Source organism: Geotrypetes seraphini, chromosome 4 (assembly GCF_902459505.1).
Source record: "Geotrypetes seraphini chromosome 4, aGeoSer1.1, whole genome shotgun sequence".
In the NCBI taxonomy this organism is placed as follows: Eukaryota; Metazoa; Chordata; class Amphibia; order Gymnophiona; family Dermophiidae; genus Geotrypetes; species Geotrypetes seraphini.
The window spans coordinates 231,601,868-231,626,467 of NC_047087.1; the positions used below are offsets into that span (position 1 = coordinate 231,601,868).

The 24,600-nt window shown below is 42.4% G+C and overlaps 1 protein-coding gene across 1 annotated transcript in view; it reads right to left on the reverse strand.

Moving 5' to 3' along the window:
* The window catches only part of LOC117358828 (sperm flagellar protein 1-like), a 68,027-nt gene that overhangs the window by 41,946 nt on the left and 1,481 nt on the right, over positions 1-24,600 (reverse strand). The window contains exons 2-3 of the mRNA XM_033940575.1: positions 16,804-16,917; positions 2,075-2,240 (exon numbers count right to left, since the gene is read on the reverse strand). Of these exons, the coding sequence (XP_033796466.1) occupies positions 2,075-2,240; positions 16,804-16,913 (276 nt within the window). The 5' untranslated portion in view covers positions 16,914-16,917. The remainder of the gene's footprint in view (positions 1-2,074; positions 2,241-16,803; positions 16,918-24,600) is intronic.

Consider the following 24,600-nt stretch of genomic DNA (forward strand, 5'->3'; position numbering starts at 1 on the left):
TGGGTCACCGGACTGGATGGACCAAAAAGGTCTGATTCAGTTTATGTTCTTATGACATATTGTAATCACAAAACAGAAAATAAAATTATTTTTTCTACCTTTTGTTGTCTGGTCATTATTCAAATCATGTTTGTCCCAGGCTCTGGTTGTCTTCTGATAACTCGCTTGCCAGGGTCTCCTTCCCATTTGCCATTTTCTTCTTTTTTATTGCTAACCATCCATCTTTCATCTCTGTCCTCCCCTTCCATTTCCCTTCCCTCCCCTGGAGGTCAGGCATCTTTCCTTTTTTTCGTCTCCATCCCCACAGCTGCAGCGATGGACCCCACCATCCCCAGATCCACTATCTCTCCTTTTCTCAACTACCCTTTCATCCAGCATCTCTCCTTCCTTTTTCACCACCCCAGCATCCACAATCTCTCCCTTTCTCTTCTCAACTACTCTCCTACCCATTATCTCTAGCCCCCTTCCACGACATCCCTTGTATCCAACTTCTCTCCCTTTCTGTTGGTTGTTTTCATAATTAACTTTACCTTTTTGTTGAAAAACATTTCAGAAAAGTTGACCTATTTCATTAAACTCAGAATAAAAAAAACTTTATATCTTTGTCTGAGCACTTTTTATTTTTTCATTCACTTGGTCCCAGAGTCTCTCTTCTCTTTTTCTTCGTTTTTTGCAGCTGACTTCCCAGGATCACCTGTCCAAATTATTTTTGTGTGTGCATTAGAACACAGTGAAATATCACACTCGCTGACTGAACCCCCACTGTGGTGCTTTAGGCGTTACCTTGCTGGCAGTGATTCCTACAGGCCTGCTCCAGGGGCTTCCTCCGGCCAAGTCATGCTGGCCAGCTGTAGCAAACCTTGCAGGCTGTGTCGGCCTCTGCAACACATTCCCTCTGCCACAATCCCGCCCCTCCTCTGATGTATGGAATTGTGTCAGAAGGAACGTGCTGTGGAGGTCAATGGAAGTCTGTGAAGCAGTTTGCTTTGAAGAAGGGACGGGGGGAGGGGAGGGAGGTAAGGAACGGCAGGCCAAATCTCGTGCCAAAGCACAGGCCAAATTTAAGTCCCCTTCGAGCCAAAGTTGAGTTTGACACTCCTGATGTTGATAGAATGTGCCCAGACTTGGTGGTCATCTCTTATCTACACATGTCTTTTGCAATCACATTTGCACCACTCTCCAGCTGCAAACCTTCCTTGATGGGTTTGTAGACTAGAAGCTGTTTCATTCTTTCTGCTTTTACTTAAGGGCAGAAGAAGATCTCCCTGATGATCTGCTCTCCCTCTTCCTTAATGCACTTTGGCCCTGATTCTATAAACAGCACCTTGAGCGCAGTTGTCAATCATCCACTTGGTGCCATTTATAGAATCCCGCCTAGCAGCGCCTAAGAATTCTTAAGCGCTAGTAGCCGTTAAAACCTTAGACGCACTGCCATTTTGGCCAGGGTGGAGGTGAGTGTGGCCTAGTGGTAGAGTTGCTGCCTCAGTGTCCTGAGGTTTTAGGATCAAATTCCAGTGCTACTCCTTGTGACCCTGGGCAAGACAGTTAATCCTCCATTGCCTCAGGTTCAAAATAAGTACCTGTATATATGTAAACTGTTTTGAATATGTAACTACAAAAGGGCAGTATACAAGTCCCATTTCCTTTCCCTTTTCTTGGCCTAAATGAGTGCGCCTAAGTGAAATCATGCCCAAAATCCACCCCTAAGCATGCCTACTTGCTGGTGGACTCCTTGCTGTAGACACTTACCTCAAAGTGGTAGGCACCTACCAAGTTAGACACCTACTGGCTAATTAATTTTTTTATCATTTTTTTTTCTTTGGTTTTTAATGGCACTTTCGATTATCAGCCCTGATTAGGTCAATTTAAAAAATTAAGTTAGGTTCCTAGATTGGCTGATATATGTGAGATCTGCCGTAATTATAGTTTGGGCCCTATTAGGGCTGTGCTTTGGAAAGGATGTCACCTTTATAAACAGAGAGTATACTATATGCATGTTCTCAAAAATGCAGAGACTATGGACACTTAAATCCCAAATTTAACTAACACAAAAATAAATAATTAACATACACACCTTTGTTTGAATTGTGGCCTTTTCTCTTATTCTTTTCTCTTGAAGTTTTTCATTGATTTTTAGCCGCAAAGCATAGAGAATAGATTCAATTACTCCAGAGACATGAGCAACCAGATTTTTAACACTGTCCTCAGAAACATGGAAATCTAATTTAGAAAACACCTTCCTGCAAATCAATCAGGCAATACAATGGTTTTAAAAGGAGAGCATATTTTTGTTTCCTTCTTTTCTAATTCTCTAGATATGTTGATTTTCTAGTTATGCAATTATATAGTTACAGTTTTAAAACCAGCACTATGGGTCACTGGTGTACCAAGGGGAGAGCAGGGATGTGGTCTGCCCTGGGTACAGGCTTTGGGGGGGGGGGGGGTATAGCTGGCACACTGGGACCTCCCACCCTACTCTGCCACTGCTGCTTTCCCAAACTTAAATGCAGCCATCGCAGGACCGTCTTGTAGTTCCCCATGACTGCCGGTCCACACCCCTCCAATGTCACTTCCTTGATCTGCAGGAGAGCTGGCAGCCACAGGAAGGAGTGCTAAGGTCCTGCAATTGCCATATTTAAGGGTGGTGGCTAGAAAACGCAAAGCAGTTTTCATGGATTAGAAGGCAGACAACATTACATTACATTTCTGTTTGGGATAGGATGGAAGAAAGAAGAGACAAAGCTGCAAGGTGAGTCAAGGAGAGCATGCTTCTAGCCTAGAGTTCAGAAAGAGAGAGAAAGCTGGGTGGCGAGGAAGGAGAAAGAGAGCTGGAGGGGGGGAGAAGAGGAACTGGAGTCATTGAGCACTGAAAGAAGAAATATGGTTGAGTCTGAGAGAGAGAAGGGGGCAGGATACTGGATGGAATTGGGGTGGAGGAAGAGAAGGGGAGAAATTGGATGTTATAGGGGATGGGAGAGAAAGAGGGAGAAGATGTAGAATGGAAGTGGAGAGAGAGGGGGCAGGCGATGGAAGAAGAGAGGAGGGGAGAAGATGTTGGATGGAAGGGGTAGAAAAAGATGGCACATACTAGATAGAAGGAAGGAATAAAAAAAAAGGGCACATGCTAGATGGGGGAAGAGGATAGAGTTAGTGCGATACTGGACAGGGTGAGGGAAAGAGGTGTCAAGCTGTAGGTAGACACAGCAAAAAGAGGGAAATTGAGGACTGAATAGTATAAAAGAATTTGATCTAGACAGAGGCAGAAAATAAATTGAGAAAGACCAGGGAAGAAAAGGTAAAGGAGAGGATAGAGAGATGCCAGACCACTGGGAAGGGGGGGGGGAGGGAGGGGAGGAGGGAAGGGAAATAGAGGAGAGAGATACCAGAGCATAGGAGGATGGGGAAGGAGACAGAGATACCAGATCTGAGGGGAGAAAAGGAGAAGAAAGAGATGAAAGGGAAGGAGACAAAGATGCTAGACTATTGAGGTGGGGGAGAGGGGAGGGAAGGGAAGAAGTTGGATGCCAAACCAATTGGGGGGGGTGAAAGATGGAAGGGGGAGGCAGACAGTTTCTAGAAGTAGCATAGAAAGAGGGGTGGGCCTATCATACTTCAGAGTCCATGGATGCAAAGCTCCCCTGGCTTCTCATCCAGACATAGTCAGATTCCTAAAGGGGGCACTAAAGCACAGACCACCAGTAAAACAATTGTTTCTATCATAGAACATTAACATAGCAGATGCCATATGGAAGAGGCAGTGAGAGGGTGGATGGAAAGAAAAGAGTGACGAGAGATGACAAATGAAGAAAAAAATTATATTTCTTTTATTTATTTACTTTAGGATAAAATAATATTGTAGCTGTGTTGATAAACATTTGTAACAGAAAATGGAAATAAGGTGATCCTTTTATTGGACTAATTTTAATACATTTTAAATACAATCTCTTTCTTCAAGTCAGGACAGCATCTCATGACAGCAGTATACTTTACTGATCTGAGGAAAGATGTTGTGGCTTCTGAAAGCTAACTGAAAATGTATTGGTCCAATAAAATGGTATTATCTTATTTTCCATTTTTTGTTTTATTTATATTTGTTAATTTGTAAAGTGATGATTATTATTTCTCAGTTTTTACAAATTTATATCTGCTATCTTTATTTTTTTTTTTAATTCTTTATTCATTTTTAATCTTTCAACAAGTGTACAATATAAAGCCATACATAGTCTTGAAAACATCACTTGTAAATCCATCAAGAAAAGCAACATTTATATTTATATTTTGCACAGTATTAGGGGACATGCAACACTGTTTCTGTGGTGTTGCATTGTTTGCCAAGTCCAGCATCTTTGTGGTTCAGTTTAACTTTTGTCTACATTTTTCTAGTTTTTAGTTTGTGATTACTTATTCCACACTAGGTGAGGATGTTTCTGTGTTATATGTGTATTAAAGGGTTCACAGTCATAAATGCGTGGGACAAAGCCGTGCCAACATTAGAAAGCAGACAACTGAGCGCAAGACTCAAGCGCACCGACTTAAAGGTTTATTTTAAAGAGCTCCGATGGGGGGTGTGAGGGGGAACCCCCCCAGTTTATTGAATAGTGTTCGCGCCGCCTTTGGGGGTGGTTTTGGGGGGTTGTAACCCCCCATTATAGAGGAAACTAACTTTTTTCCTATTTTTTTAGGGGAAAAGTTAAGTTTTCTGTATAATGTGTGTGTTTGTGTGTGGGGGGGGGGTTACACCCCCCCATACACCCCCAACGGCAGTGCAAACAGTAGCGTGAACACTATTAAGTAAAGTGTGTGGGGGGGTCCCCCACCCCACATTGGAGCCCTTTAAAATAAACTTTTACAGCAGCACGTTGGAGTCTTGCGCACAATTGTCTGCTCTCTATTGTTAGCGCGGCTTTGTCCGTCGCGCTTTTGTCTCATCACTGTATTAAAGACATGGTTTTCTGTTAGCAATGACTGGGCAGGATCGATCTGTACTAATCTGGCTTGTTTAGTTTTACAGTGGGTGTACTGATATGCTAGTGCTCACTGCAGTGTGTAAGATGTTGTCTTTTTATAGGTACACTTGTGTGACTTGTGGATTATTACTAAAAATAATGGTTTTCATAAAGAGGAGGATGGAGTTAAAAAATGCTAGGTACCCCACTGCTATGGCTAGATTTTTGCAAGTCAAGTGGCAAAACAAGCAGAATGAGGAAAGCACTGGAGGCAATATTCAGTGGTGACAAAACTGCATAAAAACAAGATATCAAAATTTATTTATGCAGATTTTTAAACACATATCTGTATAGCACTGAGACAATGATCACAGTTCAAAGAAGTATGGATACTTTATATCGATATCTTTACATCTACTATGCCTATTATGAATTTTGTCACCCCTGACCTTCTAACTTTATATAGATAAGTCAATGCCTGAAAACTTATCTGGTCAATCTTTACAAGTTTAAACATCGAAACAGAGAAAAAAATTGTACATGTGCCATTTTTCAAACAAAAAATATATAATACTTTTGCTTTGAAAATTATGTATACGGTCTGTGAGTACAAGGTTTGCAGGTAAGTGACTGGTTAGAAAATTATCCTTTTAATGTATATTTTCTGATATTAACAGCCTCTTTTAAAAAGCTGTGCGGCAACAACCCCAAAGCCCTTTAAATCTCTATGGGCTTCAGGGCCATTAGCGCAGCGCAGTCGCTAGCGTGGCTTTGTAAAAGAGGTCGTAAAGGTAATTGTTGGTTGATATAGACTGGAAGACTAGCAACTTGACAATCTTTACACTTTAAAAAAATGTAAGAGTGGGTCCTTAAAGGAAAACATTTGAGACCCTTGCTTTCCTAGTCTTGAGAATCTGTAGACATGGATTTAAAGAAAACAAAAGACTGCAGATATCCAGTGTATAGATCATGTAATATGACATTTCTCTTTACTGAGTCAAATTTCAAAAATTCCTAAACAAATATTTAATGATCATGATTACCACAGGAATTTATAGCTCACTGGCAAGAAATACATTTTGTCACAACCCGGGCTCCTGTAAGGCGCAGCAAGCACCTGGGAATGTGACCAAAGCTGAAACCCGACGTGTCCCTTTCCACTAAGGGATCCTTCAGGTCTTTAGAACAGGCACATTCTAAACTTATCAGCATGCAAAGTATAAAGGCATCTTAGTCAGAAATGGTAAAACAAAAATAAACTTTATTTCAACCACTGGTTGAATAAATCAAAAAAATATAGGCAACAGCCTTGTAGTTCAAGATGGACTGATATTGCATGAAATACAAAGGTTCACAATAATATAATCAGGCAGTTGAATCTGGGTCAGCACTGCCTTGTGTACAGTCCCCTGCTTCTGGACTTTAATCAGTCAAGAAATACAGTTCTCTTCACCAGAGCAGTAATAATCAGATAAGTAATGCTTTTATCCAACAGTCCAGAACACATAAGACTCACAGCATTATTCAGAGTTCAATATCAAGCAAAGGTTTCCCTCTAAACGTTGCTGTAGCAATCAGGCACAGCTGTGCAGGACCATCGAGATTTCCCAGCTGAATCATCATACAGGAAATACATTCAAAATGGTTTGTCAGAAAACACACACATTCCTGCTTTACAGAAAACCTCAAAAATGTGGCTTCCCAGGAGAGCTTCACTGGCTTCAAACGGGTAAGAGACAAGCTTGCAGCATAAAGAAATTAAATCCCAATCTTAGGCTTACTGGGTGTTGGCAGAGTGTCAGCTCCTACACAGCTTTCCTGCCCCTCCATGGCTTCTCCTTCTGGCTGTACTCCAGTGTCCCAGACAAGAGGTAACTCATCTGCCTCAGCATAGGACAGTCTGTGAGAGACTGCCTCCTCTCAGCTTCCCATTCTCCCGTCTCTCCTCTCTCCCCCTCATGTGTCCCCTGTGCCTCGTTATATCCTGTGGATAACCACTCCCCCCTCTGAGAAGGTGGGGGGGGGGGAAGGGTTTTCCACACACCTGCTTGCTTCCTGCTATTACAGGCAGGTTTCTCCCTAGCCCTGATTTTAACAGGCTGTTCAAACTGAATAAGCTTTCTGACAGTGGCAGGTCTGCATGGAGTGTAGGATTTTTCTCTTAATCTTATCCTGCCCTGTCTCTTCTACCTATATGTCAGAATCAGAGCAGAAGTCAGCTTCATCAATAATTGGCAGGTCACCTGATCAGCCCTCCTGCATCTAGGTGCACTGTGAATATTCCTGATAACTGGGGCAAAACCCGGTACGGATTCGGGTTTATTTTGGCCAAAACCCGAAACGGACCTGGGTTTGTCACAATTTATATCTTGTTGTACAGAGTGAGCTGATAAAATCCTGACTAATGTCTGTTAATATAAAGCAACATACTACTACTATTACTATTAATTATTTCTGTAGTACTACCAGACGCACGCAGCGCTGTACAGAGTCACAAAGAGTAAGAAAACAGTCCCTGCTCAAAAGAGCTTACAATCTAAACAGGCAAGACAGACAAACAGGATGTCATGGATACAGTTAAGGGGAACGGTTAATCAGATGGCTGGGTTGAAGGGCAGAGGAGTAAGGGTTAGGGATTGAAAGCTAGCTAGAACATTATGGCACCTAGAGGCCCTTTTAGTAAGCTGAGGTGCTTTGCGGGGGTGTCGGGGTGGGAGGTTATACTCTGGGGAATAGCCTGATGGTAGGAGGGAGTGGGCATCCCTCCTGCCTATTGTGGTTGGGGGGAGGGGTCATGAGTTCCAGCAGAGGGAGTGGGCATCCCTTCTGCCGGGAGACTTCGAGGGAGGTTAAGGGGTGGCAGCAGGAAGAATTCGGCACTCCTCCTGTAATGGAAGGTGTTGGGGGGGGGGGTTTCCCTACCGCTGCCACTGAGCTGATCGAGCCAGGGAGATTCCCTTGCTGCAATCAACTCAGTGGCAATGCGATTCTCTAACTGGTGCCTGTGACATGGATGCTGGTTAGAGAATCAAGGTTTTTAGGCAGGGTTAGGCATCTTTCCGTTAGGACAGACACAATTTTGTATAGGACGCCCATGTGTGATTCTCAAAAGCTGTTTAGGTGGCTACTGACACTGGACAGAATCAGACCCTGAGTGTTTACTGCAGATTAAAACCCACACTCGATGTCCCACAGTAGCGTTTGGATTGGGTTAAAAAATACTGTTTAATTTTTAGTGCTGTGATTGTGTTTGGGGGAAGAGAGTAGACATGTTGGCTGATTATATAAATGGCATTTAGCGGAGCCTAGCTGATTTCCACATGTAACTTAAATTTTTTTAATTGGCTTAAATGGTGTGATAATTGAAAATGCCATAAAAAACGAATTAAAGAATGAATTTAAGTATTCCCCGTTTTCTTTTATGTGACACGCTTTCAGCTGAATAGGTATCTACAGGTTATAAGAATTGGAAAGTAAAAGCATAGTTACGTAAAGTTAAGTTAGAGAGGAAAGAGGTGAAGACAAGTCACATCACTCCCCCTCACTTTGAGGCCTGAGAAAAGGAGAACAAAAAAAGGGAGAGAAGAAAAAGCCACTCTTGACGCACACAATCCTTTTTCAAGCTTCAATCGTGAGCTATATCCATTTGGTTTTGAGCAAGGGGTAATCGCTGTCATTTGAGTCTCATTCAGTTTGAAAGTCTTATTGTTAAAAATGTTCAAACATTGATGATGAACCTTCACGATGGAATGGTTGACTGATCATTCAGCTGAGACCAATATGTCAGGATAGGAATTCTGTGAACTGTATTCAGAATTTAAGTTATTTATATTAATAGAAAAGTAGACTAGAAAAAGTGCTTTAGGGCACACTAACTTTCACAAAGCAACTGAAAAAAGTGTATTGAACTATGGGGCTCCTTTACTAAGATGCATTAAGCATTTAACATGAGGTTAATGTGCAGAAACAGGCTGCTATGCAAACATGTTAAGGGGTTCTGTGGTAGTTTGCCTGTAATTATGTTTTCTGATTTTCGCTGTCAGGGGACATGGCCTAGGTCAGGGGTGTCAAAGTCCCTCCTCGAGGGCCGCAATCCAGTCGGGTTTTCAGGATTTCCCCAACGACTATGCATGAGATCTATTAGCATACAATGAAAGCAGTGCATGCAAATAGATCTCATGCATATTCATTGGGGAAATCCTGAAAATCCGACTGGATTGCGGCCCTCGAGGAGGAGACTTTGACACCCCTGGCCTAGGTGGAGAGTGGGAATGGAAGAAGTAGCTAGAGTATTACACTTACCACATACTACCTGGTCAATACATAGTTAACACAGGAGCACTTAGCACCTCCTAAATAGGAGGCATTAAGGATCTGATTCTATAAACAGTATCTAACTTCTAGGCACTGGTTGATGCAGTCGTCAATCAACTGCTAGGCGCCACTTATAGAATCTTGCTTAGTGGTACCTAGGCGTGCCTAGGTGTCGCTAGATATCCCAGTGGTAGGCGCCAGTATATTAGGCCATGTTTTACATGACCTAATTTACCAGCGCCGAACTAAGACAACCACGCCTACTTTTCAGGTAGGCGTCATTAGGCACAGCTTAGATATCTGTGCACAACCTAAATTATCAATTAAAAAATTGTTTTTAATGGTGTGGTCAATTACCACGCCCTTTATCCCATTAAAAAAAAACCAATTAAGTTTCACACAAATTTTAGTTAGGCATCTCTAGGCGTCCCCGCTCCCGCATTAACTGCAGCCAATTGGCACATATTAGAAAATGCTAATTCTGCCCTAAAATTTACAGCTGCCACGTGGTATATTCCTGTAATTACATAGTAATTACAAATTTTTCCCCTAGGTCTTCTCCTGAGTGGCTGTGGAATTTTCAAGATTCCAATGCTGATTGCAAAAGGGAATTGAACTTCATGGATGCAATTAAAACTAAGATGAGAAACTGAACAGAAGCTGAACATGTTGACAATTTAATGAGGATTAAAATACATCTACCCTCAGGAAACAGTGGTAATCTGGACAGCGTTTATAATTTGTGGGAGAACAAGAGAGGAAGAAGGGACAGAGTTTTCAATGAATCTTGTATGTACCTAGTCGTTTCGGCTTGTTTTTGACTGGCTTTGATGAGTTTGGAGTAGATGTGCAAGTGATGTTGTATAGGTTTTTTTTCCAGCAACTGACAGTTTTTATTCTTTCTCTGCAAACAGTAATCCTTTCCTTCATACACTGGTAAATTACTCCCAGCCTGAACACTCATTGGAAGCCAAACATTAGATACAGCAGTAATGATCCAAACTGTGTGCTGAGTGTACCGTATACCTGATTATATACTGAAGTGGCACATGATATCTGTAAAAGGAAATATTTGTATTTTACCTTCATGTGGTGCCTGATTAGTTTAAATAAACATGTAATTTCAATAAATGCTTTTTCAAGTGTATTCGCTAATGGCTGCAATTTTAGCTCACTACATATAAATGAAATATTTTATTGCATAATAATAGTAAGTAGCACTCACAGAATAATGTGACCAAATAATTTTCTTCATGGGCAAAATTTTAATTACATCAATCTGGTCCTTAGAGGAACTATGCCCTCAACCCTTTACTATGGTTTTATTTTTTCATTTCCTATAAGAAACTCTGGAAAGTCAGGGTACACTGTGATATAATCCAATATTTTTATAACTGCCTTGCCATTGATTGGCATTGGATATTTTGAAAGCTGTCATCTCATTGGTTAGTAGTTGTATCCATATGCAAATTTATTTTTCAACAAAAGAAACTAGGTATTATAAAATGTTCTCGTGTCTTCTTATTTCGTTCATTTGTCCACAAATTAGGGCTAGAACACTAATCTTTTCAAGAATTTCTTTATTATCACAGTTTATAGAGCTGAATACTGCCTTAAGCCTACAAGCACTAGCCCCTTTTATGAAGCCTCATTAGGCTTTTCTATCGCCGGCTGCACCAGTATTAGCCTCGATGCCCATAGTATTCCTATAAGTGTCAGAGCTAATACCACTACGGCCAGTGATAAAAAAGCCTAATATGGTTTTGTAAATGGAGCCTTAAGTTTTTGGTCTATTTTGAGGGTACAGGGTGAATAAGAAACTAACAGCTTTGCTCAGACATGCTGACTCATTTTACAGTAATGGGAGCAGACCACATCTGGATGCAAGAGCATATGTCTTTCATGTAGATGGAAGGTAGCGGATGAGGTTAAATATTATCTTGAGTAAGTCACACTAGGTAATTTTCAGGGCTACATCTAGGCTTTTAATACTAAGGAAAAGTAAAGGATACAATCTGAACAAAGTATACTATTTTAAGGGGTGGAATTAATTTTTTTTTTTTTTTTTGGAAAACATAGTCAAAATTCTTAGCTGCCAGGTAAAACACTTTTTCATTCTTCATGTTTATTTTTGTTTTGATGTTTTTTTTTCCTTTCTTTCTTTCTTTTTGGTCTCCTCTTGCCCTCTCAACAGTTTTCCCTCCCTCTTCTTCCTTTCTTCTGCAGCTCCATAGCTTCTCCTGTCTCCATCTTCTCATTCATATGGAAATCACTGCTTCTTCCAACATTGGTCCCTTCAGCACCAAGAGCCACTGCTTCTTTTTCCAATCCTAATGGGCTGTTCTTCCTTGCGGATCTAGGCACCTCTTCTCCTATCAATCCAATTGCCCCTGTTTCTCTTTCAGCTCTAGCATACCTTCATTCCTTTGCCTGTTCTTGCCACCTCTACCAGTGGCAGGCATCAAATTTTAGGCATCTGGGCAACCTAGGATTTTTCCTACCCTGCCTATTAAGTATAATGTCTACAGCATTAAAAAAAGGGAAGCATCAGGTCTAATAACCAATTAGGAGGTAATTTCAGGCTCACCCTTTTCTCCAGACTCAACTACTCATTCATCCCACCAGATAGCTACACTCTTCCTCCAAGCTAAACCCCTTTCCAAGGCTCATCCCCTATTTACTCCCCCACCCCACATGCCTCTATGGACCCCCCTTGGAGACCCATCCCACACCATCAAGCTTACCTTTCCAAATTCATGCCCTCTCTCAGCTACAACATCAGACTCATTCCTTTCTTTCTTAACATCTCTTCACCTCAGACTCAACCATTCCCTACCCCTCTACGCTCCAGCTTCTCTCCCTCACTCTTCCCTACCCCTCCCATAGTTCAACATCTGTCCCTGGTCCTTCCCCATACCTCCTGATACTGCAATGGCAGACATACCATGTTACTAGTTTATATAACAAAACAAAACAAAAATAAAGAGGAGCTGGAGAAAAATATCCAAATCAATAAATAAATTACCATAACTCCAGTATACGCTGGGAACATAAATGCTCAAACGCTTAACCTCTTATAGTCTTTAAATTTGTATTTTATATTGAATGAACTGCATAAGAGCACATATATAATGGGGAAAACGCCTCAGAAGCTGCAGGGCAAACGTTGCTCTGGAGCTATGAAGGGGAGCTTATATTGCTCATTAGCTCTATTCCAGTAATCTATCATAGGCGAAACAATCCCACAATTGTGACTTAAAAAATAGTTCTAAACCAAAAATTCATAATCAAAAGCAAGCAAACATCACTTATCTTTGCTTCAAAGTGGAGTGAAACTTCACAACGTGATATTAGCTTTACTGTAGCTTCCTCACAGAATTAATATGTAACCAAGATCCAACTACGAGCTTTTTAACTGCAGCAACTTTAATATATGCTATTGGAGCTGGAATTGCCGTGGCTGCTGGCACCAGACTTGCCCTCCAATGGATCCTCGTTAAAGGATTTATAGTGTACTCATTCCAATTACAGGGCCTCGAAAGAGTAATTTATTGATTTAAACATACCATGTTACACATATTGGACACAATTGGAGGAGATCTCTTGCACACACGCAAATACCCCCTCCTCCAACACATTCTGGAAACTGGAAGCAGAATGGTGACACTGGGCAATTAAAAGGTTCTCCATACCCCATGGCCAATGAACTACAGTGGGAGAGCAACATAATGCAAGAGGGAGTCCTAGATCTATGGTGCTGATGCTAGAGTATGAAGTGTATTAGGCCCTGAGGCCACAGAAATGGAGTGGGAGTAGAAGAAAGTCTTGGAGTTATAACCCCAGACTCTATCCTCCAAGACACAAAAAAAAGGGCTGAATGTGTAGCAGGAACCTGGTAGAGAAAATAAGGTGTGAGAGGGTGATATCTATGAAGAAGGGCATGATTATGGTCAGTGGAGACAATTGAGAGGGGGGAGGAGGTTAGCTGAAAACTCCTAGGAGCTCAGCTTTTAGGGCTCTGTGTGATTAATTAAAAAATGGCACTGAAAAATGAATATATTAAAACAAACTGGCTAATCCAATTCTGATAATAATCCAATGCACTTAATAGTGAAAACTAAATCTTGACCAAATTTCAAACTTGGTGAGCAGAGTAAGCAACTCCTACTGCCCTCTAGACAGCTGCAACCCTACCCTAGTAAAAAGTATAAGAAATACTTTAATAGAAGTTATACATGGAATAATGAACAAGATTTTTGATGAAAGCTTCATAAAATCTGCTCTAAAAAAATGCTTCTATACATTTTTCACTAAAGAACCCTTCACTAGATGCAGCAATAATTAATAACTATCGACCAATTTCAACTTATCAATTTTAGTAAATAGTCTTGAAAAATGTATCCACGATCAACTGAATTTCTAAATGAACACCAGATATTTGATAAAAACCCATTTGGGTTTCAAAATGATCATGACACATAGACCCTACTACTCTCTCTACTGGACTTAGTGCATTCAGGGTTTGACAAAGTTGAGAATTTATTCTAGTGTCTTGTGATGTCTCTCCAGCATTTGACTCAATCACGACATACTATTGAATAGACCGTACGCCATCGGGATCAATGGTAAGATTTACAACTGGTTCAAATCCTTCCTTGAACTGAGGCAGTTTGAGGTGCAAGATGGGTTGGATAAATCAGAAATAGTGACTACTAGTCATGGAGTCCCCCCCGGAATCCGAACTATCTGCAACCCAGTTCAATGTCTTTAACAGGTCTTTATGCACAGTGCTAAGTGGCCTAGGAGTTGAATACTGGATTTATGCAGACAGTATGCAGTACATCTATAGTGTCAAATAGCCATATTCAGACACAATTAAATTCCTGACTGCAATTCTAGACATGGTGAACCAATGGCTCCTTGGATATCAGCTCAAACTCAATATGGAAAATAAAAGTTTTACTTCTAAGCAGGGAGGATATTCCTATATTCCCCTATTCCTTCAAGATTGACAGTATCGATATTCAGCTCCCGAAAAGTGTAAAGTCCCTTGGAGTGCTTTTGGACCCAGCACTTATAATGAAAAATTATATCTTGCATATCCCGAAGAAAATCTTCTACAAACTGAGGATCATGAGGCTGCTGAAGAGGATATTATCAACTGAAAACTTCAGACTGGTGGTCCAAAGTACCATAATACCATACTTTGACTATTGTAATATGCTACTGATGGGTGTTCCGAAAAACATAAGAGCATTGCAATCTGCCCAAAACACTGTTGCAAGGGTAATTAGTAAAACTTCAAGATATGAGCACATAACAACTGTACTCAAAGCCCTTCACTGATTACCAACTGAACATTGAATCCATTGTAAAACCCTCTTATTTATCTTCAAGGCTCTAACTGGTAGGATATCTCCTGTCCTAGCAACAACATTACATATCCATCAACCGGCATGGGCACTACAGTCATTGAGCTTTAACCTCCTTGATATTCCCTCTATTCACAAAATCTACTGTGAGGAATGCAGAAATTCAGCTTTTTTATATTAAAGGGCCTCAATGGTGGAACATGTTTCCAGAGCAATTTGAATGATAACTGACCTCAAAACAATCAAAGTCAAACTAAAAACACTCTTGTTTAAAGATGCATCTCCCTCATGTTGATTTGAAGACCAACTATACTAAACCACTGAGGAGTAGCTGTGTAATAATCAGTGTCACTAGAACCAGAATGCTGAAAGTAGGTGGTGATTTTAGAAATTTATAGATTATATTTTGTTGTCTCATGAACTTTAGCAGGAGTTCTTGGCTTGCGAGCTACTTTTAAAATGGCCAAGTCAAAATGATCTACCAACAATAAGGGCTCCTTTTATCAAGCCGCGCTAGCGAGGTTAGCGCACGTGACTTTTAATCACATGCTAACCCCCACACTGGCCAAAAAAACTACCGCCTGCTCAAGGCAGGCATTAGCGGCTAGCGCGGCCGGCGGTTTAACGCTCGCTATTACGTGCGTTAAAGATAAAAGGAGCCCTAAAATTTTAAACACAAAGCACACTGTATGCAGAGAAAATATTAATTATCATTTATATTCAGGTTTTTTTTCCAAAGAGGTCAAAGCAGATGACTTTAAAATATGCAATGTCACCTCAGTAACAACTATACAAAAATAGACAAATATACCCCCTTCCCTTTTACTAACCCGCAATAGCGTTTTTTAGCACAGGGAGCTGTGCTGAATGCCCTGCGCTGCTCCCGATGCTCATAGGCTCCCTGCGCTAAAAACTGCTATTGCGGTTTAGTAAAAGGGGGGCCATAGTGCAAAATATAGACAGCAGATATAAATTCACATTTTGAACACTAAATTGAAAATAAAATCATTTTTCCTACCTTTGCTGTCTGGTGATTTCATGAGTCTCTGGTTGCACTTCCTTCTTCTGACTATAAATCCAATATTTCTTTCTTTCTTTCTTTCTTTCTGCCTCCTGCATGCTTTCTCTCCTTCAGACCTCGTTCCATTCCCCAACCAACATCTCTCTCTGTCCCTCCATGAGTCCAACTTTTTCTTCCTCTCTCCCCCTATCCTTCCCCTTTCTTTCTTTCTCTCTGCCCCCTTTCTTTCTTTATTTCTCTCTCCCTGCCCCCCTTTCTTTCTGTCTGTCTTTTTCTCTCCTTGCCCCCCCCCCCATGCCACCGCTGCCGATTTCTCCCTGCTTCCCCGACGCCAGGCCAGGCTCGTACAAGTGCCGGCATGTACAAGCCCTGGGCCCACATGCCTAACCCCCCCCCCACACACACACACACACACACACACGTTAATTCTGACGTCGGAGAGGAAGTTCTGGGCCAACCAGGCAGCGATTGGCTTGCTTGGAACTTCCTCTCTGATGTCAGAATTGACATGGGGAGGGGGAGGGGAGAAGGCTGTGGGCCCGGAACTTGTACTTGCCTGGCCTGGCGTCGGGGAAGCAGGGAGAACAGATTCCAAAGGCAACCTGAGACTATCGCGGAACCCAGGATCGCGGTCGACCTTTTGGGCACCCCTGAACTACAGTATATATGTACATCTGTAATCTACTTAGAAATCGACTAATAGTGCAGAATGGAAATGTTATAAATAAATAAACAAACATACAGTATATATAGTCGCCATCGCATTGTAAATAATGGTGGCTATTATTTTTGGTACATGACCTATATGACATTTTCCAAATAGAAATGTTATTTTAGTTACAATTTCCAAATAGAAATGTTACAATTTCCAAATAGAAATGTTATTTTAGTTACCATTCTATTCCATAGGATAAAAGGAGAATCCCAATGTGTGACTAGCAAAGTCAATAAAGTTCAGCCCTGTCTCCATATTAGCCTGGAGGAATCTTGTTTGTGCCTTGTATTAATTTATCACCATGACCTGAATGGATTTAATTGGAAAATCTGTCACTGTAATCAGTCATTTAGATCTAAAAAGTAATTTTTTTCCCACTAACCTTGACTAATTATGTCAAACAAACATTCATGCAAGAGACAGTTTGTTGCTTACCTGTTTAGAATCCCCCAGTTGCTGAGTTTTTGCTGTGTAGAGTTTGCAGAAACATAATTGTGCATATCCACCAATTTAGGAAGAAAATACTTCACGACCTCTGCAACCATCACTTATTAAAAAGAAATATACTGATATATTATGTGAAATAAATAAGGTGGAAAACATTAATAATATGTTTGCTATTTAAAAATACATTGTTAAGTTAAGAAAGAAATTCAAACCTCCCTAGTGCTTGGTGTATGGCTCGGAACTTCCTCTCCGATGCCAGAATTGATGTGTGTGTGTGGAGGGAAGGAGGGGGGGGGGAGGCTGTGGGCCCAGCACTTGTACATGCCTGGCCTGGTGAATAGCAGAAGATGAGGCAACACACAGCAGTAGAAGCCTAATTAACTATGAGATTGTCTAGATACATATCCTCCATAAGGCAATTAAGAGAATAAAGTGGAGTCCAGATTGTACATTTTGCTGGCCTTCACAAAGAGGGCTACTCAGAGAAAATTGGCAAAGTGACTATTTTCTGTGGGTCTAACACAGAAAGAATATGTTTAATTTTTCTTAGATCTTCTTGGACTCTCTTGGTTGACAAATGTTTTTTGGCTGAAACACTCACAAAATGGAACTCAGTTTGTTTATCAGCATTAATGGGCCATTAATACATAAATCACGGAGGAAAGAGAAAAGGTCACTATGACAATATTTTCTGTACGTCCAGGAATAAGACTAAAATATGGAAAGAACTGCTGTTTTACTTCCACCATTTCCCTGGGCTGTTTCTTGGATTTACTTAGATTATGCAATCCCCCCACCCACATATGAGGGGTCAGGAATGTTGATTGGAGATCTTAATCAGTATAAGCTGGTTGTGATGAAAAGGAGGTTTTTCCTATAGTTTGGAAAAAACAGGACAGGTGGGAAGTCTCTTGCTTATTGCTACAGGCAGCAAAGTCAGTTTTCTTGTATGGGTGAAGGTGCGCATGGTCCTAATAACGTTAATAAAAGCATAAAAATGGAAAATTAGTTGATACATTTTTCTGTTTTATTTCTATTTATTAACCTATAAAGGGGACTAAAGTGGTTATCACACTACTTGGTCCTAATAAAGAGACTGGAGTTGGTCCCTGCCTTGGAGATCTCAGCATAAGCCTTAGTGGTAGAGGGAACTTGATCCATTTTAATGCAGGCTGGGCTCTTTTTCTCCAGATACATCCATTTTTGAAGCTGTATCCTGGATTAGGTCTTGTCCAGCAAAGTGAGGTTTTAGGTTTAGGGCCTAGATAGTTACCATAGCTGAGCTACACAATGCTGTGGATCACTACTACTACAAGTTCAACTTTGCACAATGGAATTAGGTTTTAAGCAAAACATAGCACTTATATACTGCTATGCTATAGTCACCCACCTTGCTGCACTGTCAAAACCACATTAAAACTCAATTGCATAAATGCTATGGTAACTATTCTGTTCATGGGCATTTTATTCTAGGAACTCTATGAGAGGTGGAGCTGTTACCGCTATGGCCGGTGCTAAAAACTGTGCTATGGTTTTGTCAAAAAAAAAAAAAGGGGGGGGGGTATATTTGTTGTCTGAGCAGTCCTTTGGTCCCAGTGTCTCTTTTCTGCTTTTCTCAGGTTTTTTTTTTAAGGTAATATATAAAAATAAAACAAAAAACATAAAGGAAAAAAGGTAATACCTTTTTTATTGGACTAAAGGTAACCCCTTCTTCATCTGCTAATCATAAAATGCATTGAGTTAGTCTAATAAAAAAAAGGTATTACCTTATTTATTTTATGTTTTTGGTTTTTTTCTACCCTGAAAAGTGGACTAACCTGGACACTACACCATTTCACTCAGTTTTGGTTTTTTTTTTTAATCTCTTTCCAGGGTCTCCTATCCTTTTGACATTTCTTTTCTCACTAATGTTCACTATCCATCTCCACAGCTGCCACGTGGACCCAATATTTGAGAGGGAGATTTTTTAATACATATACCCAGCCCCGTCCCAGTCTGCCTTGACCCTGCTCACTCTACCTCATGGCTCTACCCCTTGACACATCCCAATCCCAAAACCATTCCAAAAAATACCTTATTTAAATAATAATAATAATAATAATAATAACTTTATTCTTGTATCCCGCAATACCATGGAAGTTCAATGCGGTTAACAATAGAAGAGACTGTACATTTACAGCGATGATACATATTACAGTGTTATTACATTTACAAAGATGTTACATAAATAGCAGTAATAAAAAGGCATATACTAAAGAAGAGACTGTACGTATACAGCGATGTTCCATGTTAAAGCGGTGGTACATTTACAGTGATGTTAAATATGAGGCTATGAAAAGGCAGGGCAATTAGATAAAACAGAGCTTGAGAAAGAGAGGCCATAGTGGCTTGGGAGGGGGGGGTAGTCAGAGGGAATGGAGGCATGTCGAGGTCAGGAGGGTGCAGGGAAGGGGGGAAGGCAGCGTTAGCGAATTTGTCGAAGAGGTAGGTTTTTAGTGACTTCCTGAACAGGTGGTAGGGTGGAGAGTTGGAGATGAGGGCGGTAAGGCAATTGTTCCATTTGCCCGCTTGGAATTGCTAGGGTTCTATCAGTGAATCTCTTGTAGAGGCAGCCTTTTAGGGAGTTTATACAACTAGCAGCAGGGATGGGTAAAACAAAATGTTAAATGCCCTATTTAATGCCCCTATCCAGTGTCTCCCTTTCTCTCCCCTACTTCCATATGTCTCCCTCTCTCCCCATCCTTCCATTCAATAACTTCTCTCTCTCCATCCAGCATTTCCACTCTCTCTCTTCCTATCCTTCCATCAAGTGTCTCGCCTCTTTCTCCACATCTTTGTACTCAGCATCTTCTCTCTTTACTCCTTTTCTATCCAGTATGCCCCATTTCTCTATCCTTCATTCTAGTGTCTCTCCTCTTTCTTTCTCCCCCTTCCATCCAATGTCTCCCTCTCTCCACATTCTTATATATATATATATATATATATATATATATATATATCTTATACCCCTTTTCCATTCAGCATATGCCCTCTTTCTCTCCCCATCTTTTCTCTCTCTAGCATCTTCCATCCAGCCTCTCCTCTTCTATTCATCATTTCTCAACCCCTTCCATCCTTCCATTCAGCATCTAACACTTCTCTCGTCGTCATCCCCCTTTCCATCTGGTGTTTTTTCTCCATTGCTGCTTCTACTGAGATAAGCAGCAGCAAACTATGAAGAAGCAGGCATGTGTTCAGGCATATGCTGTCAGCTCTGCTAGTCCTCTACCCTGGAACAGGAATTGACCTCAGATGGGGCAGAAGACCAGCAAAGCCATCAGCATGTGCCTGAATACTGCAGCCTCATGCTTGCTTCTTCTTGGTTTTCCACTGCTGCTCATGGGGAGAAGTAGTAGTGACAGCAGCAATGCGGAGGTGGCCGTGGCACATCGGGAGAATTTCCCACTTTGGAAGCGTGGGAGATGACCCTCCAAAATGGGAGTCTCCCGCTGAAAGTGAGAGACTTGGCAGGTCTGCATCTCCCCTTTGTGTCCCTATTCTCCATCCTGTGTCCAGCACTGCCCTTCTGTGTTCCTGTTCCTATGCTATCTACATGCCCAGCATCTGTTCTCTGAGTTCCTCCCCATTAACAGATTCTCCCCTCTCATTTCTTCCTTCTGCACCCCCTAACCTGGGACAGCATCTTTCCCTTCGTAGACCTTAGAACAGGGGTAGGGAACTCCGGTCCTCGAGAGCCATATTCCAGTCGGTTTTCAGGATTTCCCCAATAAATATGCATGAGATCTATTTGCATGCACTGCTTTCAATGCATATTCATTGGGGAAATTCTGAAAACCTGACTGGAATACGGCTCTCGAGGACCAGAGTTCCCTACCCCTGCCATAGAAGGAGGAGAATCATGGCGCATCTCTCTCTGCTTACCCCCCCTCCTCTTCAGTGGCGTAGTAAGGGTGAGGGACACCCTGGGTGGTGGTGTCCCTACCCTGCCACACACGCACCCCCTGTACCCTTTTGGCGCTCTCTCTGATGTTATTTCCTAGGCACAGGTCAGAGAGTGATGTCAGAGAGTGCCAGAAAGGTATGGGGGAAGGCAAGGAGCATGCATGGCAAGGAAAGGAACAGGGAGCAAGCAGGCGGGGGTGGAGAGGGGGAGGAGGAGGAGGGGTGCTGCTATCGCACTCTTAGAAAGGCTGCACCCTGGGCGGACCACACCCCCTTACTATGCTACTGCCCCTCTTCACTGTGCAGGCTCAGCTTCTCTCTATTTCTTCTCCTTTCCTGTGCAGGCCTGGCATCAGTCCACCTACCCTCTTCATGGCACAGAGCTGGCATTTTTTCATCCTGACTTCTGGCCCATGTATGATGTGTTAATTAGCTTCTCTGATTCTTAACTATAAGAAGCACTAGGATTGGAGTTTTGTTTCTCCATCCTGTCTAGGCTTCTTTTCTAATTGGTTGTAGTTGAAGGGCTTAGGGGTTCTTCTGGTATAGTTTGCAAAAAAATGTATTCTCATAACTTTCTTATTGTGTTACTTTTATCCTACACATTATGAAAAATATTCCATAATACAATCATTTTATGTGTTTTCTGTAAGAAGAATTTAGTTTTATGTACTAAGAAGCAGGCACATAGCCAGACCTTGAGTTTTAGGGTGGTCTGAGCCCACAGTAGGGGGAACAACTTTTACCCAACTCCCCCATAACCCCACATACCTGAGCTGGCGGGGTTTCAAAGTTCTGCCAGTAGAAGCCCTTCTCTACCCAAAGTCTAACAGTTGGTGCTGCTTTTCTGGGTCACCTTAGTGCAAGACCCTCCACTCCTAAACAAGCTTGGTTTTTACAAAAGTATGCATACTTGGGAAAGGTCCACCCTCTACACATGCTTGGTTTTCAAGCATGTTCAATTTTTGTGCATGCACTGGGGGTAGGCCTCCCTCATGTAGGGTTACCAGATGTCCAGGTAAGCACAAACGTGTCCTCTTTCTAGAGGACTGTCCGGGAGTTTGTCCAGGTTTTGGAAGGCCCTGAGCTCAGTGCTGCGTCTGGAGGGCCTCTGAGTATGCACGTATGTGATGCGATGACATCACATGAATGCTGCCCGATTCACAATTCGAATTGGTTCACCGATTCACTTCAGGTGAATCGATTCAAATCAATTTAAATTTTTTAAAAATCGGCTTCCTAATTCGGACCCTCTCCTCTCGCCCCCTAAAGCAGGAATGGCAGCGCTGCTCTTGCTGGCCAGCCGCTACCGCATCTGCTTTAGAGGGCAGGAGGGAGAATCAGTCGGGAAGTGCTGCTGTCGGCTTCCCCCTGGCCTCCCCGAAGGACTGTGCATCGCATCGCATCCCCCCCCCTGGAAGGCCTCCGTGTTCCCTCTGGCCTCCCCACAGCGTTTACCTTATAGCTGCAGCCTGCAGCGAAGATCGCGGTTACAGCGTCTTTACTAAGTGCTTTCAGATATTTCTGCGCTCTGATCCTACCTCTGATGTCAGAGGAGGGGCGGGACCGCAGCAGAGGAAACAGCTTAAAGCACTTAGTAAAGATGCTGTAACCACGATCTTTGCTGCAGGCTGCAGCTATAAGGTAAACGCTGCAGGGAAGCCAGAGGGAACACAGAGGCCTTCCCGGGGAAGGGGGGGGGCAGTCCTTCAGGGGTGGGACAGGCCTTGGGGGGTGCAGACCTTTAAGGGGGGGGTAGACCTTTAAGGGGGGGACAGGCCTTCAAAGGAGGGACAGGCCAGGGATGGTGGCACAGGCCTTCAAAGGGGACAGGCAGGCCTTCAGGGGGGACAGGCTTTCAAGGGGGGGACAAGCCTTTAAGAAGGGGTCAGGCAGGCCTTCAAGGGGGGAACAGGCCTTCAAAGCGAGGACAGGCCAGGGATGGTGGCACAGGCCTTCAGGGAGGACAGGCAGGCCTTCAGGGGGGACAGGCCTTCAAAGGGGGGGACAGGTCTTCAAAGGGGGGACAGGACAGGGATGGTGGCATAGGCCTTCAGGGGGGACATGCAGGCCTTCAGGGGGAGGTGCAGACCTTCAGGGAGGGGGGCCCTGGTGTAGAAGTACACGGAGGGAAGGAAGGGAGGTTCAAAGAGACGTGTATATGCTGGACTTTGGGGGGGGAAATAATGGGTCTAAAAATAAAGGAGAGGGAGAGAGATGATGGACAATGGGATTTAGGGAGGGAAGGAACAGAAAGGGAGAGAAGTTGGACACAAGGGATGGTGTGGAGGGAGGATAGAGATACTGGATAGGAGGGTAGTTGGGAAAAGAAAGGGAGAGATGGAGGACCTGGGGTGGTGGGGAAAGAGGGAGAGATGCTGCATGAAAGGGTAGTTAAGAAAAGGTGGATCTGTGGATGGAGATGAAAAAAAAGAAAGATGTCAGACCTTCGGGGGAGGGAAGGGAAATGGAAGGGGAGGTCAAAGATGAAAGATGGATGGTTAGAACGGAGAAAGAAGAAGACCCTGGGACCAACAAGATTTGAAATAATGACCAGACAACAAAAGGTAGAAAAATCTAATTTTATTTTCCATTTTGTGATTACAATATGTCAGATTTGAAACGTGTATCCTGCCAGAGCTGGTGTAGATCGCAAACGTGAGCTAGGATTTAAGAGAGAGAGGAAAAGTCCTTTTTTGTTTGTTTATTTGTTTACACCACAGTGTCAGTGTGGGTTAGGAGAAGGCAAAGGGAGTGAAGAGGCTATAAAATAAACCCACCAGGATGTTTGAAAAAAAACACCCAATTGGGCAGGAAAATCGAATCGAATCGAAAAAACCAATTCAGTAGGCTGAATCGAATCAAAATTTTTTTCCTGAATCATGCAGCACTACTCAGAGGTCCTCCAGATGTAGGCACCGAGCTTGAATAATGGCATTAATTTCTTGTTGTTTTATGTGATTTTATTGTGCTTTGTAAGCTGCATTGATCTGTTGTAAATTGTGGGGGACACCAAATTTTAATAAATATAAACATAACCATTGAGAGGGGAAGAAAACAGTTAGCTAGCTGGGCTATTTTGGTCAGCCAGGTGGAACTATATAGAGTTCTATGGGGGCTACTATATATTTTGGTATATAGGTTCTAGGGGGCTTGATTCTGTAAGAAAATTGTCACCTGCCATGTGTCAATCATGGACTGGGCGCCCTTACAAAATCAGGGAGGGGGGGGTGATGGGAAGTAACTATAAAACAGGACAAGCAGCAGACAAGATTGAACTACCAAACTACACACTTTCTTCTAAAGGTGGAAGGAAATGAGACCCAAGAGAAGGGAAAAGATAGCAAAAGAAAACTTTAGGGCCCTTTTATTAAGCTATGGTAAAAAGTGGCCTTGGTGCATGTGGTTCCACTACACTGTCCTGGAGGGCCACCAGGCCAATCAGATTTTTGGGATAGCCCTAATGAATATGCATGGAGCAGATTTGCATGCCTGTACCACTGCCCCAATTATATGCAATTCTCTCTCATGCATATTCATTATGGCTAGCCTGAAACCCAACTGGCCTGGTGGTCCTCGAGGACAGGGATTTGGGAACTACTGCCTTAGTGCATCCTTATGCGGGTCTTTCCCACATGATAAGGCCATCCCCCCCAAGGATAAAATGGCTGATTTTCAGATTTTTCCATTAACGACAACACACTCATTTTCCCATCAGTCTGTGAGCCCCTATCACTGCCTATTTTATAGGCGGTAGGGCAGGGGTAGGTAACTCCGGTCCTTGAAAGCTGTATTCCAGTCGGGTTTTCAGGATTTCTCCAATGAATATGCATTGAAAGCAGT